Raw genomic sequence first — 11040 nt, 5'->3', positions numbered from 1 at the left:
AAGTCCTTAATCATTCGTTTCAACTCTCCACAAAGTCTAAAACTGGTCAATTTTCTTCCAACAAAAAGGCAACACATTCCTCGATTCCTTGTGTTTGAAAAGCGATCACACGACAAAAGCTACAATACCAAAAAGGCAATAAATAGTTCATCTCCCATCACATTCCAAACCTTAAATCGACACACTCACAAATTTCATATACCAAACAAACGATTGTGATGCTGAAAGCAAACCTAAACTTTATTTTGTGTGCTTCTTTCCTTCACGTCGTGTGCACTACATTACCATAACAATAGAAAACGTGTATCCATCATTATTATTATTATTATCATGCTGCCGAACTCCTTGACCATGAAATGTTAATGCATGGTAGTGCCATTTTCATAATGAAAGAAAATAAAAAAAAAGGTTTTTTTTTTTTTTCATGGCACTTTCTCTTTCTTAACTGGCCCGTACCGACTAAGAGACCTTCCGTACTCAGAAAAAAAAAACCATAGAAAACGACAAGCAAATAAAGTGTGGGGTCAAATGGATTGGATTGGATTGCATGCATACATTGATTGCCCTAGAAGTGACCTCACATAAGACCCATGCATGCATTTGGGAGTTGAGAGTTAATGGGAAAGTGTCTAGTGTCATCTCATTCTTATAAACTAAACAAATGATGATAAGGTGTAACAATGGTGAAGATGTTGAGATTGTGATGGGGCAAGATGAGGTATGGGAGAAAGTACACTCAATGATTTTATATTTGGAAGGTTGTTGGGTCAGGGGAATGAAGGCAAAATCCATGTGGCGAGGTGTTGAATTCATGAAATAATATATATTTTCTTTGAAGTTATATATATGATGAGTATAATATTCAATATCAAATTCCGTTTTGCTACAGGAAAAGGATATAGAGTGAAACTTCCAAGAAAAAAATGTAGTAGTATTGGGTAGTGTCAAATCAACAACCATATCCATAGTGATAGCCAGTGTTTGATAGCTGTTTTTTAGATCATGCAATAATATATGTCTTATGGGGTCACCAACACCAACTTCATCTTCAATCTTCATCCACTAGCATTTAAGTCACCTTCGTATGCTACTTCGTACTACACCACTTGATCCACTTTTTATTTTTTATTTTTGAGATCATATCATCATCTTATGGTAGAAATAGTCAAGCAAAAAGTAAATCAGAAAAGGGTTAATAGTTATTTTTATTAACGCAATTGCATTTATGCAATTAGAAGTGAAAACCTTTTTTTTTTCTCAAAGTACACGACCTTAACAAGTTAACCTTTTAGCTTTAAGATGGATTTGTAATTTTTGTTCATACATATGTAAATAATGAATAAGGACTTTCCCTATTAGTTTCTTCCTTTTTGCATATTCTGATTTTATTTCATTTTTCTTGAAATAATAGTGAGTATAGATATACAAGGATGAAAAGACAAGATGATGCAAAGACATGATTTAATTCGAACTACCATCATAGATGCTATTTTAGCAAATAAATAAATAAATAAATGATGCACAGACAAGTCCCATTTCATCTTTTGACATTTTTCTAGTGAACTATCGTTACTTGAGCTTAAAATAGTCCCAGTTGAGTTCCAGTTTCAGCTATAAACCGATAATGATTGAACACGACAAAAACAAAATGGGGTAACGAATTTTGAAGCGAAAGATACGATCTAATTAAATTTAAGGTTGTTCGATTGGAATTTTGCTGATATGGGGAAGGGGGGAATGGATTCAAGAATATAATAAGTATAGAATTTGGTTGATGAGATGGTGGGGACTGGGGCAAGTCCATGCCTGCAACAGTGCAACCTACAATTGTTTTGAACTTGTAGACCATGCTTTGTAATTGTTTAACATGAGGGATGATGGTCGTTGGGATGAAAGAGAGGATTGGCAGAGGAAAATACATCCTTAACTTAAAATGAGAAATGAGTCACCATGGAAGATTGGATATGATACCTATGAATATTCTGTGTGACAAGTGGATTAATTCTACGAGGACTACTTTAAACTTTTAAGGATGTTAAGAACAACTTAGTTTTTAAGAACTAATCTAAAATAACCAAATTCCAAATTCTCAATCATTAAAATGACTATTTACTCGATGTTGATTAATTAAGTCTAGAGCGCAAAAGCACTTATATGTTTGCTAGTAACTCCCTTAACGTACGTAAGATTTAAATGCCAAACTTATTTCAAACTGTAATAAACGCTAGCTATAATTTTTAAATTAAAAATTTGTGGTTACTGATACATAACTAAATAATTGAATCAAAATAGGATGAGTCGAATTATAATTCAAACTTGTTCGCAAAATCTAATTTCTTATACTCAGCCCTTACAAAAGTCAATTTGAACCAATTTAGATTAATGGAACAAAAATGGTCATGAAGACCACTATTTTCAACCATAAACTTTACGCATTTATCGCTGAAGAAAAATGCATTACTTCTGAAGATTTTATATACCATTGAAGGATGAAATTCATGGACAAATGTAGTGAGTTAGGCTCAGTCCTTGGTCCATGATAGACAATCATATATGATTTGACATCTAGATCAACTAAACTTCATAGAAAAACCTTTGTGGCCATTACTATTCATAAGAGTACAATAATAAATATGTACCATCCCCAGTCCCCACCATGAGTGAAGTGATAACAGAATTTTCTTTTTTTTTTTTCCTTTTGGAAGGTATCATATATGAATGTTTTTACACCATTTATTATTTGGGGGAGGGAGGTATCCGATGACTCAGTTTATCCCCCCACAAAGGTTAGACATGGTTTTCCTATTGAGATAAGAAACTCAGTTCCGTCCATAATCAACTGGCGGCATCTAATGTGAAGCTTCGGTAAATGTACTCAAGGAACTTATAAGAGATTCGTACACCTGTATTCCCTTCATGAACACGGTATCTTTTAAGTGCTGCAAATGAAAGTAACAGGAGTTAAAAATATGAAAGTAAGAGTTCATTGGAATGAAATGAGAAATGCAGAACGATGAAGAATAGAGAGCATTATTTAAACCTCGTTGTGATCATGAAGCAAGATGGGAGTATTTTTCATTGGGGAGAAACCGAGTACAGGAATTCCTTTCTGTCTGAGGTATCTTGCATCAGTTGTGGATGCAATAATTTCAGGACTTGAAAGTTTTTCCCCAACAGATGTGATAGCTTGCTTGAAAACTGACCACCATGGATTGGAATCATTAGTTGCAGTCATTAACGGGCGTCCCATGTAGTCTCTGATGGGTCCTTTCTCAATAATCTTCCAAATTTGGTTGCACAAAACAAGACAAATAAATCACGGTCAGGAAATTAATGGCAAAGACAAACGGTTTTATGTTTCAACAACCGAGCAACAAGTGGCAATATAAAAGAATAGAATAAGACCACGTAGCATAGCTCTTGTACTATTCATGGTGTTCATTCAATGCCAAATGGCACTACAGAGTGGCTAAAGCAAGAAAATCCTACAGTAGGACAGAGAGGAAACGTGATGACATCAATTCAAAAGTTGAGACACCTTGGTGTGTGTTTTGGTACTTGATGTATAGTATTCACAGCAACATTGCAATTTGCAGTGTTCTGGAACAACTTGAGCCTCATTTTGATTTATGCGAGCTCACCTATTCAATGGCTTTGACAAATATTATTCTATTATAGCTGTTTTTCTATCATTGAAAAGTTTTCAGTACACAAGAACATATGTTCATGGACAGTTTATTACCAGAACATTTATTAGGGGCTAAGTGTTAGGATCCATTTGCAGGGCCTTGCATGAGGTTAACAAGGCGATGGATTCTCAGACTACAGTGCCTAGCTCTTTTAGTATGGTTCTGCCAACATTTTTATCAATTGGCATAATAGTTTTGCACAAAGCGTGTTAATTGTAAACAAGCAATGCCAACAGTGGAATGCTCATTCCAGACTAGTCAAAGGGTTAGCACATAGCCAACTTAGGCTGCAACCACGAGGTGGGACGATAGGTCCCAATTGCAATATGGGACTTCAACCCTACATTAAAAGTACAGGAGTAGGATTTTGCCTTGGAAAATAGCTAGCTTTTATGGAACTCATTGTTCTTATCATCGGGTTTTATAGTTGAACCCAAATGAAAATATAAAATCTACCGAGGATACCATATATCTAATAGAAACAAAGCCCCTTGTCTATACTTTGTTTCCGTTCATCAGGTACGGTTAGTTCCCTTGACCCTATCTTATGAGGGATCCTTGTAGTCTTTAAGACTTCTACGCGAAAATTATCCCAGAAAATGAGGATTTCAAGCATTGAATGAATGGTAGTAAGTATCGTGTGATTCACGACACGATACACAGGAAACAATACGATTCTCACTCCAAATATTTTCATAACATAATTTTTTTTTTCAAATTTAATTCTTGATTTTTAGAGCTATTATATATCAAGAAGTCAGCTTAGAGAAAAATCTAAGGCTCAAAAATTGGCCTCTAGTGATTATTGAAGGAAGGTTTCATTGATTAATATACGAGAATTCACTCCTTTTTTTTATGCTTCTCTTGGGTAAAGAAAGGAAGATAATAGATGTACTGAAAGATGAACATTAGTGATTAAGAACTATGTTTTGCATTCGAAAGGGTCACAAGAGACTGCCACCTGAAAAATCTTTGGCTATCAAGGAAGTCAACACATTATCTTGAAGACTCTTTGATTTGATGCAATTCAAAGGGATATTGTAGATATTAAAGATATTTGGAGTTTTTGTGCCAATGGAATTCCATTCACCACAATATTTATGTAGAAATAATAAGGATTAGAAGATTTGAAGTAAACAATGTTATAACTCTTTTTACAGAGTTTCTTATTTTGTATGTTCTGAGTCTGTTTTCTAAAAACAGAAGTCCTTTGTAAGGGGTTATATATATAACACCCTTGTTTCTCTCAAGTAATGAAAAATATTGATTTTATCCTCTAAAGCTGTGAGTGTTGTGAGTGAGTGTTTACCTGGTTGAAGTCAAAGTTTCACAATTGGTATCAGTTAGCCAGCCGATGGTGACCAGCAAGGACCTTGAAAACCGCATGGATTGTTTGGAGAAACCTATGGTTGATTCTCAAGAATTAACCCAGAAAACATTACAACAATCGATTGAGGGGTTTGTCTCATCTATGGCGGCGTTGAATTCTGACTCACAAATTTCACCTACGCCTGTAGTTTCTCAAGATTCACTGGAAGTCTCTTCTGTGGTTCTTGACAGAGTTTAGCTTCAATTTCCATCTTTTGATGGAACCAATTTCCCTGAATGGCACGCAAAAGTGGAACAATCTTTTGAGCTGGAGGGCACACCTGTTAGTCAACGTGGTTGGTTTCTGCTTCTTTCTATCCCTCTTTAAACAATCGCACACCACCAATTACCACACTAAAGCAAAATCCTACAGCTACGCCTTCGAAATCAGCTTCTTTTGCTGATTATCAGTCTCCATCTGCGGGATCAGTTTCCAGAAAAGAGGGTGGTGAAATAATTTTTAAAGGATTATGCCGATTGTGTGGAGAAAAATGGGATTAGAATCCTAGGGTTAAGTGTAAAGTTTGGGGGAAATTGAATGCAATTTTCTTGGCCCAAAGACTACGTGGATGATAATGGTAGCTCTGATGCTGATAATGAACAAGACAATGAAGTGACAGATTCTTGATTGGGTAAATGATTCTCTAGTTACAAGGAGAAGCTGGCGGGAACACTTTGCAACTGATTGGTTTGATCAAGAACAACAGGTTCCTTTTTGTAATGGATATCGGAATCATAATTTTATCAGTGAAAAATGGATGAAATTATTGGGGCTTTAAACCACTTTCATTAGAGATTTTTCGATTATAGTGGCTTCTGATAAACATCTGAGAATTACAAGAATATGCCCTCAAGTGACATGGAAAAATAACCACTTATTCTAGGCTGATTTTCTTGTCCTGCCAAGTAGTAAATTTGGGTTAATTTTGAGAATGCAATGGTTTAAGACATTGGGCATAATATAGTGGAATTGTGATAAATTAACAATGTTTTCAGCATCACGGAGAGATGATTACATTACAGGGTGAGTAAATGACAGTTTTCAGATTTCAGGAAATCTAAGGGTAGTAGCGCAAGGGAAAACTAGGTTATTGGTAATACAAGCTGCAGATTGATTCCTGGCCTCAGCAATGCAGCAAATCTCTTAATTAACTCCACAACAGAAAGTACAATCGGATACCTTATTACAGCAGTTCCAGAGTGTGTTCCAAGAACCTACTCAATTAGCACCTCCAAGAAGGTATGACCATCAGATTATCTTAACAAGTACTATTCCTTTTTTGTTTAAAACCTTACAGGTATCCACATATTCAAAAAGAAAAAATAGAGAGACAAATACAAGCTTTATTGTCAATGGGGTTTATCAGAGAAAGTTCTAGTTGTTATGCCTCTCCTTTACGTTTGGTTAAAAAGAAAGATAGATCATGGAGATGTACGGATTTCAGAAAGCTTAATGCTCTCACCGATAACAATAAATTTTCCATACCTTTAACTGAAGACCTTTCGGACAAATTGCACGGTGCTAGATATTTTAAGTTGGATTTAAGGATTGGTTATAATCAAGTGCAGATGCATGAGGAGGACATTTATTAAACAACTTTTCGAACACAGTGGATTGTATGAATGGATGGTTTTACCCATCGTACTCAGCAATGCAGCTACCACTTCCCAGAATTTAATTATTAGAAGTGGGCTTTAAAGCTTTAAACCTAACTCAACCCCATAAAACCGACTTGTAAAAAGTGAGGTTTGCACCTCACTTATATATTATGAATTGGTCTTATCTCTAGTCAACGTGGGACTTCCAACACACCCCCTCACGCCGAGGTATATTCATCTCATGCGTGGGACAAGAAATTAGTGGGTGGTTCGTTAGCGGCTCGATATCGGGTGGAACAGAATGTTCAAGAAAGTTCGCTAGGATAGGTTCTAACTTAGCTCTGATACCATGTTAGAAGTGGGCTTTAAACCTAACTCAACCCCACAAAACCAGCTTGTAAGGTAAGGTTTGCACCTCACTTATATATTATGAATTGGCATTATCTCTAGTCGATGTGGGACTTCCAATACTAATGAATGTATTTTTCAATCACAATTGAGACATTTCATTTTAGTCTCTTTTGATGATATAGTGGTTTACATTAAAACATGGGAGGATCATATTAGGTGTTTGCACATGACTTTAACTATCTTGCAAAAACAATTTGTTGGTTCCTAATCAAAAGAAATCCACTTTTTCTAAGTCACGGGTGAGTTATTTGGGTCATCAGATGTCGGCGACAGGGGCCCAACCTGATCCTGATAAAATTAAAACAGTCCAATAGTGGCCTCAGCCAACTAGTTTGAAGGAACTTAGAGGGTTTTTAGGATTATCAAGGTATTATAGAAGATTTATAGAGGGGTATAGGAAGATAGCAGCACCTATAATCAGTCTTATACAAAACAATACTCCGTTTATTTGGACTATTGCTACAAACGAATCTTTTTCAACTCAAAACAGGCTTTAACATCACTTGTTTTGATTCTGCCAGATTTCTCGCAGCCCTCTACAATAGAGATGGATGCTTCGGGTATTGGTATTGGTGCAATTTTAATGCAATCAAATCATCCAATTGCCTATTTAAGCAAGGCTACGGGACCAAGGTATCAGGGTACTTTAGGAACAATCCTAATTTCGACATCTCAGTTAATTGCTAAAGCAAAAGACTCTTGGATGGCAGACCACAAATTGCAGAAGACTGTAGATAACAATCACATGACACCACAACCTTGCAAGCAATTTACTTTTGATGGTGAAGTCCTCTAAAGGAAAGACAAACTGGTGGTAGGTAATGATGCGGAATTGAAGTCTCAAATTCTTCAACAATTTCATGACTCAGCTTTTGGGGGTCACTCAGGGTATGAGTTAACTTACAGAAGAATTAAAGAACAATTCTATGGGAAACGTATGCAAAAGTGGGCATATTATTGTCATATATATCAGCAAAATAAACCTTCAATTACCTACTGGTGTTTTACAAACTTTACCTAATCCTGATCGAGCATGGAAATCTATACATATGGATTTTATTACCGGTCGTCCTAGATCAAATTCTATGACTGTTATTTTTGTTATCATTGATCGAATAACTAAGTATACTCAATTTTTAGCCTTTATCTCCTCCTTTTGAATTTGTAAAAGTTGCAAAACTCTTTCTGGTCAATGTTGTTAAATTGCATAGATGGCTTAAAGTAGCGTTAGTTTTAAATCAGATTATTCTAGAGTTAGTTCTAAACCAAATTACAGGATTCAATATTTATGAGTCAGTTTTGGAACGAATCCTAGTGAATCGAATTTCGAATAAAAAACCAATTTTCTTCACCATGTTTATGAGGCTGTTTCATTTTTCCAGCTTACTTTCCAATCAAGCAAAGTTCCAAAAGGTAAATAAGATTTGTTTATTTCATAAAAAAAAAATCTCACCTCATACGACATATTTCTAACAGCCGGCGCCCATTCCTCTGCAATCCTCCTCCTCATCTCGTCCGGGTCCGTCGTAGGCGTCAGCCTCAGATCAAAACCAGCCTCCGCCTCCGAAGGTTGCACGTTCATCGCAAACCCCTGCACAAAAGCACATCATTCATTCTAAAACCACGTTCAATCAAATCAAAACCAAGCCAGACCAAGCAATCCCAAACTCACATCATCAGAAGTAACACCAGCCTTAACATAAACCGGATTCACCGACACAACCTCGGCGTTCAACGCTTTCCCAGCCTTAACCACGTTAAACTGGCTCTCCCTGAACCTACTCACAGCCTCTACGCTCTCCATCAGATTCTCCATCGCACTCCCATCGTACATCCTCGCCCCATGCCCGGGCGCTCCCTTGGCCCGGATCTTCACATTCCACGGAATCCTATCCGCGTAGAAAACCCTAAATTCGTCCCCAGGCGAGGCCTGCCCCTCGTCGAGCGCGAAACCAACGTTGAGGCGGAGGAAGTCATCGGACTCGACGAACTTGGCGGCGCCGTCGAAGCCACCTATCTCCTCTTCGGGGACGAGGGAGATGTGGACAGAGCGGAGGGGAGAGAAGGCGCGGGCCTTGAGGTTGCGGATGGCCTCAAGGTACTGGACAGCGATGCATTTGTCGTCCTGGGCGCCGCGGGCGAAAATTTTGCCGTCGGAAGTGCGGTGGCCGGAGAAGGGTGGATGGAGCCACTTGGCGGGCTCGGCGGGGACGGAGTCGAGGTGAGAGTTGAGGAGGACGGAGGGGAGGGAGGGGTTTGAGCCGGGCCAGGTGAGGAGCAGGAGGGGCTTGCCGGGGGTGAACTCGATGGTCTTGGAGGCCAGGCCCAAGGAATGGGCCTGGGCTTTGAGGAAGGAGACTGCGGAGTAGTAGTCAGGGGCGGGGTGGGCCGTGTTGATGCGGAGGTAACGCTGGAAGCGCGTGATGGGAGTGTCTTCTTCTTGTTCTTGTTGGTGACTTGGGGCTGGGGTTGCGGTTGCGGTTGCGGTTTGGAGGAGCGAGGAGAAGAGTATTAAATGGAAGAGTGCGAAAGCCAGAATGCTACAGTGAAAGTATAGAGTAGCCATTGACATGGGACAAAGCAAGTCAACTAAGTTCCACTGACACACTGAGGAGGACTTAAAACCACATAAAGAATATCAACCTTGGATCAATTGCTAGTAGGTTAAACCTTAGTAAGCTTTCAACCCTCTTAGGAAAAAGATGAGAATGATTGTTATGGTTGTGTTATAGATTGCTAGAGCAGGGTTTTGGATAATAAATTTGCCATTAAAAATCATTTGTTAGTCTTTCACTCGCATGTGAGGTTAGCGGGATTGATACAGGTTACAAGGTTTTTCTTATGATGGTCTGCAAAGTTGTGGAATCATGTGGGATAAGGAATCTCGCTTCTTTAAGTTCGATTATTGTTGTTTGGCATCTCTCGATAAGGATTAAATATCTATTTAGTTTTTAAATTTAGACTGTTTTTTAAATTTTAATATATTTTAGTTCTAAACTTTAAAAATAATATTTTAATCTAATAACGTTAATTACTTTTTTTATGTTGATATTTGAGTTATTTATACAATTTATCATATTTTAACTTAAATATCAACTTGAAACATCATTTGACACGTAAGAGAAATTAAGGTCATTGGATTAAAAAAATTATATAAATTCAATTTTAAAGTTTGGGATCAATGTATCAAAGTGTTGGATAGAGATTCAAAATCCAATGAATCCAATTTCGTTTTAAAGTTTAGAGACTAAAAACATATTTAACCCTACTTTTTAGGTTGCTTAGTATTATTAACTATTGTGGACTAAATGTAACACTTCTTGTGATAGCTATTTTAAAGCTTGATGTTAGGTTTGAATTAATAAAATTAAATCATACAAAGGTCACAAGTCTTATGAAGAAGTTAACTCACTTACTTTCTCTTCAAAGGAGAAAAAAGAAAGTAAAGAAAGTGAGACCCGCGTAGAGGTTGCATATCCTTGTAATGGGAAACTCCCTCTCATTAGGAGGTTCATCCCCAACCAACCCAAAGAGAACATTTCTCAAACAAGATGCAATATTTCCAACATATCTTGTTCTCTCATTGTGGAAATGGATTATATTAAAACTATGTTAGTATTAGGTTAGTTCAATTGTTAGCCTCACTACACTTTCTCATTTACAACCTTATAAAATTCATTAGATTCATGAAGATGAGAATATGGTTGTGAATTAACCACAAATACAAAAACAAGCATTCATGTCATCTAATTTACACTTAAGACAAAAATAACACATAAAAAAGTGATGTGGCATTCTTACTATAAATTAACAAGTTTTATGTTAGATCTATAATAGTCAAACGTAAAAGAGGCATTTTATGTTTGAGCATAATAGATTCGACATAAATTTACGTTAGACTAGGGCAACTCCGACATAAATTTATGTTATCATGGTCAAATTAAAAAGTTTCTTATGTCTAACTATTATAGGT

At 37.0% G+C, this 11040-nt stretch overlaps 1 protein-coding gene across 1 annotated transcript; it reads right to left on the bottom strand.

The window, feature by feature from the left end:
- Positions 1–2580: 2580 nt before the first annotated feature.
- LOC114194525 (uncharacterized) lies at positions 2581–9868 on the bottom strand. Its single transcript, XM_028084807.2, has 4 exons — positions 8740–9868; positions 8521–8658; positions 3041–3280; positions 2581–2939 (listed from the first exon to the last, which is right to left on the bottom strand). Exons 1-4 carry the CDS (start codon positions 9637–9639, stop codon positions 2850–2852), a joined length of 1368 nt encoding a protein of 455 aa, XP_027940608.1. The 5' UTR covers positions 9640–9868; the 3' UTR covers positions 2581–2849.
- Between the last annotated feature and the right edge of the window lie 1172 nt (positions 9869–11040).

The sequence above is a fragment of the Vigna unguiculata genome, chromosome 8 (assembly GCF_037176805.1).
Source record: "Vigna unguiculata cultivar grain cowpea cultivar isolate G323 ecotype 2 chromosome 8, ASM3717680v1, whole genome shotgun sequence".
Lineage (NCBI taxonomy): Eukaryota > Viridiplantae > Streptophyta > Magnoliopsida > Fabales > Fabaceae > Vigna > Vigna unguiculata.
This window is presented reverse-complemented; position numbering and strand designations above follow the sequence as displayed.

Excerpts from the sequence above, each read along its gene's own strand:
- LOC114194525 (XM_028084807.2), bottom strand. The coding sequence starts at position 9,639 with ATGTCAATGGCTACTCTATACTTTCACTGTAGCATTCTGGCTTTCGCA. Across the intron at positions 8,659-8,739 it reads CTGGTGTTACTTCTGATGAT|GGGTTTGCGATGAACGTGCA; the intron begins GTGAGTTTGGGA and ends GCTTTTGTGCAG. Across the intron at positions 2,940-3,040 it reads TGCTTCATGATCACAACGAG|CACTTAAAAGATACCGTGTT; the intron begins GTTTAAATAATG and ends TTTCATTTGCAG.